Raw genomic sequence first — 22,220 nt, 5'->3', positions numbered from 1 at the left:
TGAAAGCGAACAGTGTGGATCCTGACCAGACTGCTTGCATGCGCAGGCTGGTCTGGATCCATGCTGGTCGCAAAGCCACTATGTTGGTTTTCTCATGGTGCGGCTCAATTGATGATGGTTGGTTTATTTTATTTCCTTTAATGACCAAAATCTTTGTAGTCATTAAGACAATTAATTTTTGATGAATCTGTTAACACCTTTTAAAGACTTTTCCGAAAACGTATAGGTTGCTGTACTGTTTTAATAAAAACTGCATAGTCCTTTAACGTTTTTAGTGAATTAAATTTGATAAAGTGTTATACGCCAATTGACACGGGCTTTGATTGAGTTTAATATTGTAATGATAGACATTTTTTAATGAAAACTGAATAAATTTATGCATAATAAATAGCAAAAACAAATTTTAAAGCTGAAAACATCATGAACATATTCATCAGTGTCAAAATGTGAGCCAGAGGTTCTGACGCACGTATTAGTATTCTGGGAGTAAGAAAAGTTGATTATTCATCTGGAATTAATGTGTATAAATTGATCGAAATCGTTGCAATAATATTATTTTCTGAAAGATTAATACATAAGGTAGGTGCAGTTTATGTTATACAGCAGTTGAGACTTGGCTTAAGAAATATTGGAATAAGAATAACCAAATCATACAAAAAGCAGTGTTTAATATGAAAATTGAACTGCAAATAAAACATGTATGTTATGCTACTAGGTAATTGTTTTTATTGACGTAATTATGCATTAGAATTGGGAATCTAAGGTTATCAACTATTGTAAAGAAATTATATAATGACTTTTTCGAAATCCATAAAAAGAGTATTAAACTTGTAAAATAATGTACTCACAGTTGTTGGTATAGCATTTACCATTAATTTACATGTGCAGTACATATATTGCCACACTGACCCGTACTGTTCAGTACTATTGAACACGTAAATTATTCAAAAACTTGTCCACATGAAATGCCACCAGTAAAGAAATAACATAAACATTTTTCGAAATCGCTGAAAACGATGTTAACCTAGTTATATGAGCTTTCAGTACTGTGGCATTATTACAAAATTAATGCATCAAAAAAGACATATGTTACAGTTCTTTGAAAACGGTGAGCTTGTAAAGACATTGCTGTATCCGAAAGTTTGGCCCCTTTATGCGGTACTTTTCCAAAATTCAAGCATGTACAGTTAATTGTCAATAGAATAACATTTTTATTTCCTTTTCGATTTTCATTCAAAATATGAAGCAAACTCCTAATTGTTATTAATGGCCTGCACGTGTGTCCCGTGAAAACTTAATGAACTCAGTGAAAAATGAAATAATAATACCTTTACTATATGTGAATTTAGCCTGCTATTTTAACACCGCTTCTTTTACAATATTCATGTTTAAAAAATCTTTGAAATGTGCCAGTTACCTCCGGAGGACAATTCAGTTAGACTATGAAGTTATCATAAGCTAACTATACTCACTTGTCCCAAGAAGTTAACTTGAATATTCTCAGCATGGATGAATTATGTTAGACGTGTATTGTTGTTACGATGTCACTTTTCTGCGATACAAATGGGAACAAACTGTCGCACGACAGGCAAGATAGGCGTCAAGCGTTAACTAGCTTTGCTAGATGTGAGCTGATAAAAGCCGAAATTTTGTTATATCTGTGGTCAAACTCCTACGCAGTGGACTCCCTTGCCGCTACGAAGCGGCAAGGAAGATCACTGCGTAGGAGTTTGATCTGTGGTAGCAATAAGCCACATGAAAGCGATATCTATATAGTGTAAAGAGTAAAAGGTGATACTGAGATCGAATAATGTCAGGCTTTTCAATCGATGTTGCCTTATATATGTAGTCTAATTAATGTTTTAGTATTCATTTATATTTGGTGCTTAGATTAATTAGAACACGGCCAGATTTATTTTCCTGTTAAACAAAGAAGAATGAAACATTGTAATTATGCATCAAAATCACAGTTAGTGCGTCACAATAATTTCGTCATAGCGTCAAACGTTATGTCGATGCGCTGGAAAAGAAAAACAACTATTTGGTAGACGTTGTCAAGGATGTAAGTAACAATTCTTGACATCGTGTTAGAATCGAAATTATATATCGCAAACAGTGATTTGATCGTTAAAGTTAGATGGAATCATTGTTTGTCATTCAAATGCGCCCTCGTAATGATTTCTATGCATCTGAACTCCAAACAATGAATTTATTCATCGAAAAAATCACTATATGGTATATATTATTTCTTTAAAAAATGGAAAAGAGTGCATACACTGATATTGTCGACTGGAGATTTAATTGCACTGCTGTGTGAAAGCTTAATGAAGGGCATGCATCTGGTGGAAAGAAGATAGGTAGTGAATGACAAAGTGGTGATGGCTTGTATTGAGATTGAACATGTGTAAAAACTCGAATATTTTAATTTTCTTTCTTCTTTATCGATAAACCACCAACTGTGCGAAACGGCTCCAACTCTTTGACATTTTAGACACGACAAACTGAAATGAAAGTGACTACAGTTAAACTAAATACACCGTTTGGAGCAACATTAATTTTGAAACTGATTTAAATACAGCTTGAGTGCAAATGTTTAAACTGGGAATGGAACTACTTGCTTCTTTAAAATAATGTAGTGTTTGTTAAAGGCGGCCGTCAGCCGAGTTCAGCAAACTAATCTGTTTCACCCACAACGACATAGGCCGCTTACTGGAAGAGAAAATGAAACTTTTCTTACGAACCCTCCAATGCTCACTAAATTCATGTGAGTGGCAAGAAAAATAAACTTTTAGTTAGCGATAACATTCGCTAATTTGTCCTGTTAAAAAAAGCTTTAACTATTTGCTTCTTGTGGTGTCTATACTACTATTAACCAAAACTTTCCAAAGTTTGTCCGAATAAATAGTGTACAAATACATTATTTGCCGGCAAAACCGGCGCTCATCAGCGTACCACTGATATACTCGGAGAGTCCAGTGAGGTCGAGCAAAGGTATGGCTGGTTGTCGACGGCAAGAGGACGCACGCCGAAATGCTTAATCGAATCGGCTTCTTTTAGATCTAATTTGAAAACGAACTATTAAAAACTGTATTAAAGTTTCGGGGGTTTTCAACTTCAATTTTATTATTGCTTGACTTGATGCTTAAACTGTCAGTTATCTTCTACGTTTATTCTACTTGCAGTACATTATGAAGAAAATAGCTCTCCTTCTCTTTGCCGCCGTGGTGCTTTGCTCACTCACATCGAGCTACGGCCAATACGAGGGCTATCATGGAGCAGGCAGGTACGGGTACCGCGGGTACCGCGGTGGGTACGGCGGGTACCGCGGTGGGTACCGCGGTGGGTACCGCGGCGGGTACCTCGGCGGGTACCGCGGCGGGTACCGCGGTGGGTACCGCGGTGGGTACCGCGGCGGGTACCGCGGTGGGTACGGCGGGTACCGCGGTGGGTACCGCGGTGGGTACCGCGGCGGGTACCGCGGTGGGTACGGCGGGTACCGCAGACATTATGATTGAAGACATTTTCCTCGACCTTATTACCGGGGAGGATATCGTCCCTATTATTGACGATCATATTATCACAGGAGACGTTTTCCATATGACTAGATTCTGCTACCAAAAAAACCCCGAAAAACATGAAGATACCTAGAGGATATGTAATGTAATAAAATGGAGTGAAAATTAAATATAATGCAGTACTACATTCGTTTGTTACGTTCAAACTAAAGATGTTAATAAATTACTTGGACTTCCATTGCACTTATAATAATAATAATACGTTAAGTCACCACATTATTACAGCAATAGTATTGTTTAAAGTCAGTCAATTAAATGTTGAGTCAGATAATTTATTATTTGTATACAAATCGAATTTTATATGTTTATCAAAGAATAAAATAGTTGCTATTTCATTACATAATTTGTTTTATACGACATGCCATCATAAGTTTTGTGCTGTTTTGTTTCTGTGTATTGTTTAGCGTCATCATAGTGATATACAGTTGTTAGGCCAACTATCCAGTTTTTACCTGCACCTAATATCCACTGAAAGCATGAAACGAAAGAAAGCCACCTTATAGAGTTATTATAATAGTAGCTTGATCCGGCCAGCAGATCGGATCTCACGAGGCGCACATGCCTTCACCTTTTTGTTTGGTGTTTTGTTATTGAACAAAATCTTCAATGTTTATCTACTTAGTGAAGCTTTTATGTGCGCTATTTATAAAACTGTGTCAGGTCATGCATATTAATGAAAGTAGCCCGATAACATACAGTACAAAAGGTACAATACGGAATTTTTTTCTGCATGTTCATACCTACTTGTGAAATACAAGCCGACTTTTTTACAGAACTTATATTGGTATATAATAAAAAAGCAGAGCGTGTATGATAGATCTGTTCATGGGTAATAACGATATGAGCAAAATGTTTAGTGGAATCCTTATAAATGGGCATTAGCTGAAATTCCTGATTCAACACGACCAGAGAAAAGAACACAACGTTAAAGTATGGGCGACGTTGTACAGCCGCCACACTGAACTTAAAAACTTCCTTCTTCATCAGTTCTTTCTTTTGTCACGAAATGGTTATTGTTCAGGTCATTATTTGCGTATGGTAAGAAAGGGAACCAGACTGAAACATTGTTCTGTTCTAGCTAATGATATACGGAACGCTGAATTCCAAATAAAATAAAGCCAAATATACACATCCAATATGTTATACCCCTTTCATATTGGTACTCAAGAGGTCCAAGCAGAGTAACGTTTCCTTCCATAACATATTTTTCTTTAGATTTTAAATTAAAATATCAAATAAATTAAATGCTAATAACCTTGCGGCTTTGTTATTCATTATTAGATATAGCTTGATTTCTTTTCGAAAAATATATGCACCTGTGAAGATCTTTCAAAGCTTTTAATTGAAAGCTTATATTTATGTTTTGAAAACAAAGAGGTACTTTCTCTACAAAAGACAATATTTGAATGAACATAATTTGCCTCATTTTCTCATTTTGTTATACTTCATTAAAAGTTCAGACAACTTTAATGACAATTTGATAATGTCCAATGAATTTTATGACGGTAGTAATTTTGTTATCCTATTTAAAACGGTACCGTTAAATAAACTTAATGATAAATGAGAACGGTTATATACGAAAAAAGATCTGGCCAACCTATCAGAATCTTTAGAATATTTGACTGGCTAAAGCTCTGATGAAAACCTGTGGCAGTTTAAACCTTCTCGTCCGTTATGGTCTTTCACAACTATTTTCTATTAAGCATCGATCAAACATTTAGTTATCTATCAAGTTATAAAGAATGTAACGTGTGTACGTTTTGTTACCTGCATGCAGATATCGTAATTGAAGTAATGATGCATTTGCAATATAAACAAGCAAGAAATATCTTTAAAAAAGATGTTCGGCGAATTGTAATAAGACTAGAAGTTATGAGGTTTTCATATCATTTGTGTTATTCTATCATCTATCTAACATTTCGCAAATAGCGAAACTAAACACGACACATTAACAATTTAAATGATTCCCTTTTAATTTTTAACAAATGTTTCGCTACGACGAATAATTACAGCAGTTGTCTGGAAGGCACTTCTCTACCTAGAAGACTTTAATCGATCAGCTAATCACATCCTTATTCATGTCATACGCAGACCGTATTCAGCTCTCTCTGTAAATTGATATCTGTTGGTATTTGAACAGGTTTTTATTATATTTATTAAAGTTATCATTTTTGATATATCAATATTCTTGCTAAATATACTGAGCGAAACGTAGCTTTATAACTGTAAACAGCGTCATTAAGGATAAACGCTTTGTCTGACATTTTACTCAGCGCTGCACAATCAGCAAAGTGAAAAAAATAGACACTCTCGTACAATCAGGCAGAGTGTTGCATAAATCTTTCATTTTGATAAATTATCTAGAATGCGTTATCAAGTACTCTGATTTGCAAACTTAAGTCACGTGGCATGGGTTAGTCCAGGTCACGAATTCGTTCTTAGACGGCGTTCGCCGAAAAAATCAGTTACAGTACAAAGACAGATTTGGTCAATCAATATTTTCTTCTTGAAACAATGTATAATTGTATGATAATGGTTATTGTGGTTACTAGGTATTGATAAACGAGTCCACGGGCCCATGCTTAACTGTTTAATCATGATTAATCACATTTGCCTCATGTGTTAATTCCATTTCATTCCTGAAGTGAACTTAATTAAACATTATGTGATACTTTTCTTTTAAGAATATTATAATACAGCGCATTAATTTTTGTTTTGTCTTTTTTCAGTTGCAAATCAAAATGAATTAAAGATAAGTAGTTTCTGATGTTTTGGGATGGTAAAATATCTTGACAAGTAATTAACTACGGTTTTATTTATTTGCCATTTAAATTGTAAGTTTTGCAACTGATTACTTTGAATTAAATCTACATAAAACCTGTTTAAACAAATAATACGTAATAACACTGAAGAAGGTTAATAAAACATACTTGCTATTTAAACTAGTAAACTTACCATTTTTAAAATTGCAACTCCGCAAATGTAAGTTTAAATAATAATTTTGTTTTGTTTTGTTTTGTTTCGTTAAGAGTCACATAGACACAAGTTAAGTTATATGGCGACTTTGGTGGATGAAGAACCAAGGGTCCCGTTAATACACGAGCGGGTAGCTGAGTAGAACCAATGGCTTTCTGTAAGCCAGCTGCATGGCATATTCATACGAATCATTCTACGCCCAAAGTGTTGGTTTGAACCCACATCGGTGAGAGCCAAGCGCTTGAATAGTAGTTTAACTTATCCAGCAGCTAAGGAAGCCCCCGTTTGAATACAAGTTTACCTTGACCACTCGGTCACAGAGACTTCCATTGAAATGAAAATTAACCATAACTACTCGTCACCGGAGGCTTCCGCTTGAAATCATCTAAGAAAACGCCATGAGTATCTACAAAATTTAACATTGTTTGCAGTGGTATTTTTCTAATAGCAAATGTGTAACCTGAACATAAAAAAGGGCTTAAACTGACACGATATCAAAGGAGAAACAAGTAAAATAAAAATTATATAATACATATACTTACCACCTTGTTTGATGGACCTCCGTTGCATATACCATCTTACTAACTCCGTGGTAAGTTCAATCATGCGTTTGATTTTTTTCCTACATTTAGCTAAACCTCGGAAAATTCTATTATCTCTTTTAGTTATAGAAGCTTTCAATTAAAATCGTTTAAAATCGCGATATACACAAACTTGACATAAGGTTAAAAACCACTAAATTAGGCTGTTCTAAATTTTATATACAATCCGCATTTTCTGGTGTATAACTAGCATCGACATTTCAAAAACTTTGTTTATTTAATTAACATAACGTTAAGTATAACTATTTTACCGTTCCTTTAGCAGGTATTCTAACTGGTTTTCGAAATTTTTTCAACAACATGTAGGAGATATAGGGGGAGAGGGTAGGTGAGCGTTCCCTACTGGAAAAATCGGATCTGTGTATTAACTGATCACCGTTACTGTTTCCTGATATTAAACACCGGGTTTGTACGTTTATAGGGATCAAGAAATGGTGACTTACGCTCGTTTAGATGTCATTAAAGCTGCATTTTATGTAGCTCTAGTTAGTGTTCTTGCTGCTTTGATTTGATGTCTTTCTTCATTGTTGCAATTTTGCCAATCGATACTGTATTGCTAACGGATGGACGGACGGACGGACACCGTGGCTATAACATAACACGTCCCTTCGGGCGTATAATAAAGTTTAAGTAACAGACGAGCTCTAATAACTTTGAAATAATATACAAATAGTTACCTTCTTCTTATCGCCTTTTCTTTAAATTTAACTATAAAAGGGGTTCGTCTACAAAATAACACAAAATAGATATATTTCACATTCGAGACTTTAGTGCAGGAGCGAGAGTAAAAACAACACGTGACCTTTCGTATGATATATATGTTTTCTGTTGCTGAACACATTATAATGTGAGCCGCGCCATGAGAAAACCAACATAGTGGCTTTGCGACCAGCATGGATCCAGACCAGCCTGCGCATCCGCGCAGTCTGGTCAGGATCCATGCTGTTCTCTTTCAAAGCCTATAGCAATAAGAGAAACCGTTAGCGATCAGCATGGATCCTGACCAGACTGCGCGGATGCGCAGGCTGGTCTGTATCCATGCTGGTCGCAAAGCCACTATGTTGGTTTTCTCATGGCGCGGCTCATATCATAACAAATATGAGTGTAATTGTTCACGTGCAGGGAAATGCTATGTCATGATGTATACGTAAGGTTATTAGCATATTGACTATATAATCTCATTCATAAGAGCAGTGATCTAGTAGTTACGGTATCGGCCGCTCAGCTTTGCGTGTCGTGGGTTCGAGCTCCATTGAGGTCACGTCCCCGCCTTCTCATATGACTATGGGTTTTCCAGGAAGCGGACTTGAGAGTGGTTCAAATAAGCTTGAAGCTTTCATCTCGATCGAACTAGAAAAAATCAGAAATAACTTTCTCGTAGATATAAATAATACTTCTAGATTGAATTAATATTCATATATGTTGTACTATAAAAAATCATTTATCTTTTCTTTTTCTACGTTCATTGATTTTAAACTATGAGTTAATAATATTAAGTTGGCATGTAATGCAATCATTAAAATCTAAGCCTCTGATATCTTTAAAATTGTGTAACTTTTTTGTTATATTCAAAACGTAGGTACATGTATATCTATAAAATTTTGGAAAGGTTTCTCCAGCCTGATTTTCGAGCTAATGACTACAAAAAATAGACTACTGAAGGGAACATAATGCCTTACCAATTTCAAAGTTTGGTCATTTTATACAGTATCCGAGTGGGGAGGCTGTTAAAATGTTTTCAAAAAAAGCTTCGATTTAACATTTTATGACCTCCTTTTTATGCTGTATGAGTGTATAATTATGACTTTAAGAAGAATATCAACAATTTTGGACAAACGAGTGCCTTGAGGCACGAAATACTGTATAAAATGAATTAAAACATTTTGGTATATAGTGTCCGAGCTGAAATCTTTGTTCAAAAACTGATGATGGGTGGTTTATTTTATTTCCTTTCATGACCTATGTTTTTGTAGTCATAAAGACACTTGAGCCGCGCCATGAGAAAACCAACATAGTGCTTCTGCGACCAGCATGGATCCAGACCAGCCTGCGCATCCGCGCAGTCTAGTTTCACTAACGGTTTCTCTAATTGCAAAAGGCTTTGAAAACGAACAGCATAGATCCTGACATGACTGCGCGGATGCTGGTCGCAAATGCACTATGTTGGTTTTCTAATGGTCCGGCTCAATTAAGTTTTGATGGATATGTTTACACAATTTTAAAGACCTTCCCGGAAACGTATAGGTTGCTATTCTGTTTTAATAAAAACTGCATACTCTACTTTAGTGAATAAAATTTGATAAAGTGTTATATGCCAATTGACACGGGCTTTGATTGAGTTTAATATTATAATGAAAAACTTTTCATATAATACCGTTAATTTAATTACGTCTTTTTGCTGCATCTGTTGTTTATTTACCAGTAATCGGATATGCGCCTACTTTCGAGACAAAGTTATGGTAATGGCATGGCATGCGCTTATTATCCCATATTGAATAACAGTAAGGCCGTATGCGTTTACTTTTGATATGCGCTTATATTCCAATATGCGCTTATTTACCAGATTCTACAGTATGAATATATTTATGAATAATTAAAAGGAAAAAACAAATGATCATGCTGAAAATAGCATGAACGTATTCATCAGTGTCAAAATTTGAGCCACAGGTCCTGACGTACGTATTAGTATTCTTGGAGTAAGAAAAAACAATTAGTCATCTGGAATTAATGAGTATTTTGCATGTAGTTCATTATGCATTAACCGTGTATAAATTGATCGAAATCGTTGCAATAATACCATTTTTCTGAAAGATTCATACACAAGGTAGGTGAAGTTTATATTATACAACAGTTAGGTAAAGAAATATTGAAATGAGCATAACCAAATCATACAAAAAGCAGTGTTTAATAAGAAATAAAACATGTTAGTTATGCTATTAGGTAATTGTTTTTGGCATTAGATTTAGAAACAATCACACATTTTGACAGGTTGTCATTTGCATTTAAATCTAAGGTAATCAACTATTGTAAAAAATTAATATAATGAATTTTTAGAAACCCTTAAAAAGAGTATTAAACTTGTAAAATAAAGTTCTCACAGATGTTGGTAAACAAACTTTTTTAGTAATTAATTTACCTGACAGTGTGCTGTACATATTTTGCCACACTGTCCCGTACTGTTCAGTAAACACGTAAATTATTCTTAAAACCTTGTCCATCAGAAAAGAAATAAGAATAAAATAAACATTTTTCACATTCGCTGAAAACGATGTTAAATCTACTTATATGAGCTTTCAGTACTTGGACCTTATCACAAAATTAATGCATCAAAAAGTTCTTTGTGTTTATTAAAGGAAAGGGCAATGTTGTTTTGATGTTAATTCCATCTGCTGGGATTTCTGTAATCATTTAGAAAAAGTAAAAGAATTTTCAAAACCGACTAAAACATTAGGAAGTTATGAGCATTTAAATATTTGATGAAAATGGCGGCCATTTTGTTTCCATGGCAACAAAAAACAAAATGGCAGATTTATTACATGGACATATATTTGAATTGTATTTACTTATTTCTGTAAAATAATTTCTCTACTTTTTCCATCTATGATGACAGACATTACCATGTTTTACATCTTACATATAAAACTAATATATTTAAAAGGATATTTGCTAAATAAAGAATTCAGCAGTGTGTAAATAACGTCATAAACACACAAAATGGCTGCCTCCATGATCAATAATTTTCTTAAATTTCAAACTGCCATAACTGTTTCAATAGTGGTCCGATTTTAAAAATTCTTTCAGCGTTATGAAAGGCTTGAGTATGGCTGTCATAATAATTTATTGTCAGTCTTTCCTTGCCCTTTGAGACATTGCCTTATCCGAAAGTTTTTGCCCCTTTATATGGTTCTTTTCCAAAATTAACTGCATGTACAGTTAATTGTCTGTTATTTCGTAGACCAATGTACATTTTTCTTTTCTTTTCAATTTTCATGCAAAATATGAAACAAACCCCTAACGGTTATTAATGACCTGCGCGTGTTTCCCGTGAAAATTTAATGTTCTCAGTGAAAAAATTAAATAATAATAACTTTACTGTATGTAGATTTAGCCTGCTTTTTAACACCACTTCGTTTACAATATTTATGTTAAAGATCTTTAAAAAATGTGCCAGTTACCTCCGGAGGACATTTCAGTTATGCTAGAAGTACAGAATCGCTGATTGTCTTACGCTAACTGTACTCACTTGTCCCTAGGATGTAACTTGAAAATTCTCAGCATGGATGAGTTACGTTAGACGTGTAGTGTTGTTACGTTTGCTGAAAAAAACTGTCATTTTTTGCGATACAAATGGGAACAAACTGTCGCATGACAGGCGACATAGACGTCAAGAGTTAACTAACTTTGCTAGATGTGAGCTAAAAAAAGCTGAACTTTTGATATATCTGTGGTCAAAGGGAGATATATCTGTTCTATATCTATATAGTGTACAAAGAACCCTTTGCAGACAAAAAGGGTGATTGAGATCGGATTATATATGGCTTTTCTATCGACGTTGCCTTATATGTTGTCTAATGTTTTAGTATTCTTTTATTATTTGTGCTTAGATTAATTAGAACACGACCAGATTTATTTTCCTGTTAAACAAAGAAGAATGAAATGTTGTTATTATGCAACAAAATCATAGTTAGTGCGTCACAATTATTTCGTCATAGCGTCAAACGTTTTGTCAATGCGCTGGAAATGAAAATCAACGACAACAAAAACGAAAATATCACTATATGGGATATATCATCTCTTAAAAAATGGAAAGAGTGCATACATTGATATTCTGGGCGGGAAATTTAACTACATTGCTGTGTGAAAGTTTAATGAAGGGCATGCGTCTGGTAGAAAGAATATATGTAGTGAATGACAAAATGGCGATAGCTTGTATGGAGATTAAAAACTCGAATATGTTAACTTAAATTTCATCTTTAACGATAAACCTCCAATTGTGTGAAATGGCTCCAACTTGATATTTTAGATACGACAAACTGAAATGAAAGTGACTACAGTTAAACTAAATACACCGTTTGGAGCAACCTTAATTCGAAACTGATTTAAATACAACTTGAGAGCAAATGTTTACACTGGGAATAGAATTACTTGCTTGTTTAAAATAATGCAGCGTTTGTTAAAGGCGGCCGTCAGCCAAGTTCAGCAAACCAATCAGTTCATCAAAATGCCATAAGCCGCTTACTGGAAGAGAAAATTAAAGTTTCCATACGACCGTCCAGCGCTCACTGTCCATGTGAGCGGCAAGAAAATGAAATTTCTTGTTAGTGTAAACATTCGCTCTTGTTAAAAAAAGCTGAAATAATTGCTTTGTGTGGTGTATATACTTCTATTAACAACAATTTTCCAAAGTTTGTCCGACTAAATAATGTTAAAATACATGACTTGCCGGCAAAACCGGTGCACATCAGCATACACCCGATATATTTGGACAATACAGGGAAGTAGAGCAAAGGTATGGATTCTTGTCGGCGGCACGAGGACGCATGCCGAAACGCTAAATCGAATTGGCTTATTTTTTTTATCTAATTTAACACAATTTAACAACGACCTATTAAAAACTGTATTGAAGTTTTCAAATTCAAATCTTAATATGATGCTTTAACTGTCAGTTATCTTCTACGTTTATTCTACTTTCAGTACATCATGAAGAAAATAGATCTCATTTTCATTGCCGCCGTGGTACTTTGCTCACTCACATTGAGTTACGGCCAAATAGAGGTCACATTGAGCTACGACTAAATCGCACCCCATTACCCAGGCAGGTACCGCAGACATTATCATAGAAGATATTTGCCTCGACATTATTACCGGCGTTATCCCTATCATCGACATTATTCCAGAAGATATATTCCATATTTTTCCTATCATAGACGACCACATTATTACGGGAGACCTTTTTCATATTACTAGATTCTACTACTAAAATACAACAAAGAAAAACATGAAGATACTGTGAGGATATGTACTGTAATATAATGGAGTGAAAATTGAATATTATTCAGTGCTATATTCGTTTGTTACGTACAAACTAAAGATGTTAATAAATTACTTGGATTTCCAAATTGAATGCACTTATAGTAATAATAATACGTTAAGTCACCACATTATTACAGCAATAGTATTGTTTAAAGTCAGTTAAATGTTGTATACAACTCGAATTGTATATGTTGATCAAAGAATAAAAGATTTGCTATTTCATTACATAACACGCCATCATAAGTAAATGTTTTAAATGTTTTGTGCCTGTGTATTGTTTAGCATCATTATTGTGAAATACAGTTGTTAGGTCAGCTATCCAGTTCTTACCTGCACCGAGTATTTGTTGGAAGCATGAAACGAAACCAAGCCATATAAAAGCAGAGCATGTATGACAGCTGATCATGAGTAATAACGATATGAGCAAACATTCTAGTGGAATCCCTATAAATGGGCAATGACTGAAGTTTCTAATCCAACACGACCGGAGAAAAGGGCACAACGTATGGGGCGACGTTGTACAGCCGCCACATTGAACATAATTAAAACTTCGTTCTTCATCTGTTCTTTGATTCTGAAGCAATATATTCAGAGATGACGTTAAATTAGTTTTTCAGTAAAATCATCGGATAACATTTGAATGGCCGCGGAGGTTCTAAGCACCAACTGACTGCTTGGCACACACTTCTGATATTATCAGATAGAAAAACGTCATTATAGAAATTCGTAAATAACCCCATTCAATCCCTTTAGTTCAAAAGTACAACATTATCATTTTTTGTAACAAACAATCAGTAATTGATTAGAACCATATGCTTTAGGTAGCGGACCAGACAAAATCGTTATTTTCTGATAAACTGCGTTTTCTGCCTCTAGGATAATGGCATTTTTCTGTTCTTACGAAAATTAATGCTCGTTTTTCCTACACTTAAGGCAAAAGAAAGCCGAAATAAAATACGAAAATACGTATCCATGTGTCATTACGACCTACAGTCTTAAGACAATATCGACTACTTAATTCAATGAACAATATATTTAGAATACTAGTATTCACCATTGATTTTCAAGAATTTTAGAGAAATGAAATATTGTCATATTAAAGACTTCTTAAATGACCGACGTTTTCATTATTTTAACAGTTTGACAGAAAATAAAGCAAAACTAATCCTAACAATTTCTTCCAAACGCACAGAAATGTAGTACGAGGGCACTCGTATACTAGTTATTTCATTTTTAAAAGTAATTGTAAGCGATATTTTGAGAAAACTGGTGAATGAAATACTAAATTATTACTTCGTTTAGCAAATAATTGCCGTCAGCGTTACTAAGTCAATAAATCGAGAACGCAGGTTCTTCTGTCACGAAATGGTTCTTGTAGTTATCTGCGTATCGGGAAGGGTACCAGACTGTCACATTGTTCTAGCTAATAGTATACGGAAAGCTGAATTCCAAATGAAATAAAGTCAAATATACACATCCAGTATATCATATCCCTTTCATATTGGTACTCAGGAGGTCCAAGCTACGGTGTTCCGTTTGGACAATCGTGACTTTTTATTTAATACTAAACCGCGATGCACGATGGTACGATGACGAAAACGCGATGGCGCGATGGCACGATGATGAAACAATGATGGTACGATGGTGAAAACGCGATGGTGCGATGGTACGATGGTGAAATATCGATGTACTATCGCGTTTTCATCATCGTACCATCGCGTTTTCACCATCGTATCATCGTGCCATCACGTTTTCATCATCGTACCATCGCATTTTCGCCATCGTGTCATCGTGTTTTCATCATCGTACCATCGCATTTTCACCATCGTACCATCGCGTTATCCCCATCGTACCATCGCATTTTCACCATCGTACCATCGCCTTCCGGTGGTCATGCGCAGTGGTACAGTATATGTGTCTGTAAATACAGGCTTGATACAATCCCATTTTCACATTGCACTATGTACCTTCTACATCCAAACAAGAATAAGCTGAGTTTGAATAATACCATGTGACTATTACACCAAGCTTTTTATTTACTTTCATGCATACATAAAATATAAAAGACGTGGCCTTGAAGATTTTACAGTTTTAATGAACTGAGCACTGAACATTTTGTAAAACATTTTGCAAAACAGCAGAATCTAAATGCAAAATACATTGAGATACATTCATCTATTGTTGACAAAATTACAAGTGTACGGGACTACGCATTTCTAACCGGAAGGCGATGGTACGATAGTGAAAACGCGATGGTACGATGGTGAAACCACGATGGTACGATGATGATAACGCGATGTCACGATGGTGAAAACGCGATGGTACGATGGTGAAACCACGATGGTACGATGATGATAACGCGATGGCACGATGGTGAAAACGCGATGGTACGATGGTGAAAACGCGATGACACCATGGAACGATGATGAAAACGCGATGGCTCGATGGTGCGATGGTGAAAACCCGATGGTAGGATGATGAAAACGCGATATTACATCGACATTTCACCATCGTACCATCGCATCATCGCGATTTCATCATCGTGCCATCGCGTTTTCACCATCGTACCATCGTTGTTTCATCATCGTGCCATAGCGCCACCGCGTTTTCGTCATCGTACCATCGTGCATCGCGGTTTAGTGTTAAATAAAAAGTCACGGTTGTCCAAACGGAACATCGTACCAAGCAGAGTTTCTTTTCCTTACATAACATCTTTAATGAAAAATATCAAACGCTGATAACCGCACGGCTTTGTTATTCATTATAGACATAGCTTAATTTGTTGTCGAAAAACTTATGAACGTGTTCAGATCTTTTAAAGCTAATAATTGAAAGTTGTTTTTTGGGACTACAATCACAAACAAAATGTAAATTACATCCCATTTACTGTCTAAATCAATATACCACAACCAATAAAAACAGTTGTTTCCCTTGTTGTAGCCCAAATGATACAGATTATCCTACAGAGATAGCCGTCAATATCTATATTTTGAAAACAAAGAGGTACTTTCTCTGTAAAACACAATATTAGAACGTATATAATTTGCCTCTATTTTCATTTTCTCATTTTGTTATGGCAACTTTAATGAAAATTTCATAGTGTCCAATGAATTTTATGACGGTAGTAATTTTATTATCACATTCAAAACGGTACCGTTAAATAATTTTGATAATAAATCAGAACGGTTATTCGAAAAATGATTTGATCAAACAATCAGAATCTTTAGAATATTTGGCTGGCCAAAGCTATGACGAAAACCTGAGGCAGTTTAAAAATTCTCGTTCATTATGGTCTTACACAAATATTATTAGCATCAATCAAACATTTAGTTATCTATTAAGTAGTATGAAACGTGTGTACATTTTGTTAACTAAGTGCAGATATTGTAACAGAAGTAATGATGCAGTTGAAATATAAAAATCAGACAGATTTGGTCAATCAATATTGTTTCTTGATACAATGTATAATTGTATTATAATGGTTTTTGTGGTTACTAGGTATTGATAAACGAGTCCATGGGCCAATGTTTAACTATTGTATCATGATTAATCACATTTACCTCATATGTTAATTTCATTTCTTTCTTGAAATAAACTTAAAAAAAACACTCTGTCACAGAGACTTCCGTGGAATGTAAATTAACCATAACTACTCGTCCCCGGAGGCTTCCGCTTGAAATCATCTAAGAAAGTGCGATGAGTATCTACAAAATGTAACATTGTTTGCAGTGGTGTTTTTCTAATAATTTCTAATAACTGAACATAGAAAAAAACTTAAACTGGCACGATATCAAAGGAGAAGCAAGTAAAATAAAAATTATAATAATATATTTACTTACCACTTTGTTTGATGGACCTCCGTGGCCGAGTGACTTCGATTCACTTATGGAACACCTAAGGTCTTCCACCACCATCAAAAGCTGGAAAGTCGTAAATAGACCAGTCATTATGTCGGAATTATGTTAAACCCATAATAAACAAAACAAAAAATACTTTTATTAGGTAGTGTGATAAAACACTACTTGCTCCACTATCATAGTTCAACGTGGTACAACCTAATATTAACTACTTAAACAACTCTTGTTGCTGATAATATTGGTGTTATGTTAAACCCATAATAAACAAAACAAAACATACTTTATCAGATAGTCTGATAAAACACTTCTTTCTCTACTACTTATAGTTCAAAATGGTACAAACCTAATATTTACTACTTAAAAAACTTTCGTTGTCAATACCGTCTTACCAACACCGTGGTAAGTTCAATTATGCGTTTGATTTTGTTCCTAAATCTAGCTAAACCTCGGAAAATTCTATTATCTGTTTAAGTTATAGAAGCTTTCAATGAAAATCGTTTAAGATCGCGATGTTCACAAACTTGACATAAGGTTAAAAACGACTAAATTAGGCTGTTCTAAATTTCATATACAATCCACTTCTTGATACAATCATTTTGGCATTTTCTGGTGTATAGAATTTTCAAAGACTCACATTCGTCCGAAGAACTAGATCTCTATCTGCTGTATAAAACAGATGTACTAAAGAAGCAAAAATGTATTAGCTATTTTTTAACAAAGTTTCGCTTCACTAACTAAAACCATCCGAAGTTTAGTACTTTTTCTTTTTAAACTTCTCTTTCCTAACGCCACTTGTTTTTAGGTGTACAAACTTTTCAACGACTCACATTCGTCCGAAGAACTAGATCTCTATCTGCTATATAAATAAGATGTACTAAAGAAGCAAAACTGTATTAGCTACTTTTTAACAAAGTTTCGCTTCATTAACTAAAACCATCCGAAGTTTAGTACTTTTTCTTTTTAATCTCCTCTTTCCTAACGCCACTTGTTTTTAGGTGTACAAACTTTTCAACGACTCACATTCCTCCCAAGAAGTAGATATCTGCTATATAAATAAGATATATTAAAGAAAACATGTGTTACCTATTTTGTATAAAGTTACGCCTTATTAACTAAACCCATCCGAATTTTAGTATTTTTTCTTTTTAATCTCTCTTTTCTAACACCACTATTTTTACAAAATGTTGGCTGAATGCTTCATATATCTACTGAAACGCAGACAAGTTTGAGCTAAGAAAGAGCACGTGGGAAGGATAAAAAGGTTAGGACATATTATATTTGGATTATATGTGACTAGACATGCGCAGGCTCACATGTGACTTGAACGTGGTTTATAGTTTATAACAACGGAAACCAAGGTAATGCATCAGATAACGATGAATGATCGTTTAGAACCTGTAACACATAAGTATCACATAAAAATCAATGTGGGCATTTTTAATTACCATATAAGGATATTTGATAAATTATAGTGCATGCACAGTTTTGCATCTTGATCTGATCTGGTACTGCTTTTTTATAACACATTTTTATTGAATTGGAAGAAAATGCGTAAACGTCGACAAAAAGACATAAGAAAGCACCATATCTTTTTTTCAGTTACTAGTTTGTTTTTACTGCAGACATATCACTGCAAGCACACATATAAGTGCAAACATACAATGACCTTTCTACTTTAAATAAAATAAAAATGTAAAAACATTTTGAAAAATACCTTCTATACATACAAATGTAAAAGGCGACAGTTAAAATAGCTAACATGTAAATGATGATGATTTATTGTTGCCCTTTACAAAATTCACTGATTTCAATGAATAAAAATGTGTAATGCTATATATGTAAATTAAATATTATTATAAATGTGATGTACAAAGGTCATAATAAGCATCGTACCACTTTTTATTACATCTAGCATCAATCCAGGCTTGACTGGCCTTTGTGGCAGGGTGGTGCCCCTCAGCGATATTTTTCAAAACCCCGATTGGTGTGCAAAATTCTTAATACGAAAAAGCCATCCATCTATCTCGCAGAGGTCGATGGTTCTAACCAGGTGTCCGCCTATGCCTGAACTAATGCCCTGTGGGACCTACCTGTTGGAAGCATTTCTTGGAAAACGCCCACTAAATAAGCCGTGTCAAAAGACCCACCTGGATGGGAATAAGTAGTCCTGGGAGTATCAAAGGATGGAGATCTTCTGAGATAGAATTCTAGAGGTGATGATTTTTCAAGTAGTTTCGTGTCATGTGTCGCGTCGAGAATCGAATCGCGCTTCGTCTGCCGCACGCGATATTCAATGTGGCACTTATTGGATTCCGTAGAAAGCAGCGTTACAAAAGAAGCACATACAAGGGCATCATAAAACAGGAAAGAAGCCGAAACTCAATGTAGCTCTGTTAAAGTTGACTTGAAGAACTGCCTATTGCGGAGTCTGTCACTTTTCTCATCGGACACAACACATGCCCAGATGCGCAGGCTGGTCTGGATCCATGCTGGTCGCAAACGCACTATGTTGGTTTTCTCATGGTGCGGCTCAAATACAAAAGTAAAATGTAGCAAAACATTGAGAAAAAAACATACATTACATTTCAGTCATGTAAAATGATGATATACTGACATATTGCCGATACATAAATTTATAAAATTGCATTTATTTCATTGGAGAAAGTACAATATTACTCTAAATAAGGAACCGCTTGTCTAAAAATCAACAACAAGAAATTATTCATTCATTTATCGTTGCATTAAACTATTTTAAAACAAAACTGAAATGTAAAATCTGTAAGAGACATAATGGAAGTCATGGAATATCTTTTCAGAACAACGTTGACTACAAAAATGCAAACCATATCATGATCAATGTAATCTATTGTCCGACGAATCATATCGTACTGTCTACTTGTCTCGTGCATTTAACTTTAGCTGTATTGTTATTTTTACAGAAAAGAGTTTTCATTACCTTTTCATCCATACTTTTCTGTCCTCGATTTGTTTAGCTAAGAATATTCATTTATATTGGTGTTTGTGGTAAGAAATTTCCAAACATATGTCAAGCAGCAAGGCTATACATAATATTGATATTTATGTTTCATGACGTTAGTGTGTTTTTTTTCATGCATATTTAATCTTCTAATGGATATTTTCATGGAAGGTATAAGGACGGCTAAATATAAGCCATTGTTAAAAGATATTGCTGTTATTCGGTGACAGAGGACGACCTTAGGTTTTGGAGTTTTTATGAATGTTTGTTTATACGGTATAGACATTTTTTCTATTGTAGAAATAATTATATTTTTGATGACTGTTAGTGCCCTATAATTTCCATTTCCAGACTGACGACTTGCACGCTGATATGCAAAATCAGTCGCATTCCGTTATACTGCTTTCACAAGTCTACATATTTTGCAGCAAATTCACGTTACGCTTAAAAAACAGTTTACTTACTTAAATGAGCCGTGCCATGGGAAAATCAACATAGTGGCTTTGCGACCAGCATGGATCCAGACCAGCCTGCGCATCCGCGCAGTCTGGTCAGGATCCATGCTGTTCGCTAACAGTTTCTCCAATTCCAATAGGCTTTAAAAGCGAACAGCATGGATCCTGACCAGACTGCGCGGATGCGCAGGCTGGTCTGGATCCATGCTGGTCGCAAACCCACTATGTTGGTTTTCCCATAGCACGGCTCAAATAAAGTATCGGAAAGAGTATTCAATCTGTCATCAAAGTCATGATGAGACATTATACATGTTTACTGAATGCTGTACAATACTGGCATTTTGTTGCATTTGTAGGCAAATTAGTGGTCTGGACAGGTTGTGAAAATATTTTCTGACAATATTCCATCTTTCCTGATCTATTTTAGAGCTACAGCATAATCATGCCGCTGTGAAAGACAGTTTGGTCGCGGGCTTGAAACGACTGTAGGTTCAATCCAAGATCAAAGGCCGTATGTAATTATAAGGCGCAATTTGGATGGCTTACAAAATAAAACATATGTGTTTCGTTTTGACACTCATTCTTGCCTGTAATAAAAATGTTCACATCACATCACATTTATACAAGCATTCTGTCAAATACATACAATGGGTGGGGCCAAGTTATTCCAACATTATCTAGGGCCCTCCTTATTCTAACCTAAAGAGAGCTAATGGCGTGATTTTAAAAGATTTATTGCAGCAGATGGAGAAAGCACTGTATTATCATTACATTTCATGTAATAAAAGATACAATTGGAATTGTCTTTTAAAACTTATTTAATGTTATTCGTCCATCGGTGCTCGATGATTACCATGACATTTGTAAATTGCTTACTTAGTTCTGCAAGTCAGGAAATGACCGATAAGTCCAAACCAGCACGATTGGTCAGCAATTTTATCGATTTTCCGATTACGTATCTATTTTTCGGCGACGCCGTCTAAATTCGTTTTCGTTGCCTATGCCACGTGACTTCAGTTTACAAATCAAACTACTTGATAACGCATTATAGATAATTTATCAAAATGGAAGATTTATGCAACACTCTGCCTGATTGGACGAGAGTGTCAATTTCTTTCACTCTGTTGATTGTGCTACGCTGAGTGGAATGTAGACAAAGCGTTTATCCTAAACGACGCTGTCCACAGTTTTAAAGCTAACTTTGGCTCAGTATATTTAGCAGGAATATTGATTTATCTCAAAATGATAAGTAAGTTTAATAAATATGAGAAAAACCTGCTCAAATACCAACATATATCAAATTAAAGAAACAGCTGAATACGGTCTGCGTATCACATGAATAACGGTGTGATAAGAGTCTTTTATGTAGAGAAGTGCTTTTTAAAAGATTTTCCTTGTTACAATTGTCGTCTGTATTTGAAAAGGTTTCTTGCTTTTGTGACTTATTCAGATTGCATATTAAAATGAGTACTTGTTTGCTTTGATATATTTGTTATAAATTATTTAACTGATTTATTATATATGAATATTTTTCTTTAGTATGGTATGCAAATATTGAACTCAGTTGAAATCTGTTTTATTATATATATGCTATATAATGACTGAATCTCATTACACTGACCGCCAGTGAGTGCACGTCTCGAGAAGGCACAGGGCATTGAAAGAACTAGGTCATTGGCATTTTTCTGTCAATGTCCTGACTGAAGCTGGCGGGAGTGGCCCTAAAGGGAACTGTTTGTGACAAG

General features: G+C 34.9%; 1 protein-coding gene across 4 annotated transcripts; it reads left to right on the top strand.

Annotated features, from left to right (window-relative positions):
* Positions 1 to 264: 264 nt before the first annotated feature.
* On the top strand, positions 265 to 13,448 carry LOC123547206 (glycine-rich protein 3-like). 4 transcript variants are annotated; one of them, XR_008372437.1, is made up of 2 exons: positions 265 to 579; positions 12,848 to 13,448. XR_008372437.1 is itself a non-coding variant. In XM_045334131.2 (2 exons), exons 1-2 carry the CDS (start codon positions 672 to 674, stop codon positions 3,513 to 3,515), a joined length of 360 nt encoding a protein of 119 aa, XP_045190066.2. In that variant the 5' UTR covers positions 657 to 671; the 3' UTR covers positions 3,516 to 3,910. The 4 variants fall into 4 exon arrangements, 1 of the variants encoding a protein (XP_045190066.2); XR_006685611.2 differs by lacking the exon at positions 12,848 to 13,448 and adding an exon at positions 3,183 to 3,910; XR_006685612.2 differs by lacking the exons at positions 265 to 579; positions 12,848 to 13,448 and adding exons at positions 584 to 715; positions 3,183 to 3,910.
* Positions 13,449 to 22,220: the final 8,772 nt, after the last annotated feature.

The sequence above is a fragment of the Mercenaria mercenaria genome, chromosome 9 (assembly GCF_021730395.1).
Source record: "Mercenaria mercenaria strain notata chromosome 9, MADL_Memer_1, whole genome shotgun sequence".
In the NCBI taxonomy this organism is placed as follows: Eukaryota; Metazoa; Mollusca; class Bivalvia; order Venerida; family Veneridae; genus Mercenaria; species Mercenaria mercenaria.
This window is presented reverse-complemented; position numbering and strand designations above follow the sequence as displayed.

What these genes read in the sequence shown, in the direction of transcription:
- LOC123547206 (XM_045334131.2), top strand. Translation starts at nt 672, where the DNA reads ATGAAAATTGAACTGCAAATAAAACAT. An exon ending in TTGAACTGCAAATAAAACAT is followed by an intron (nt 699 to 3,182) that starts GTATGTTATGCT and finishes TTCTACTTGCAG; the next exon opens with TACATTATGAAGAAAATAGC.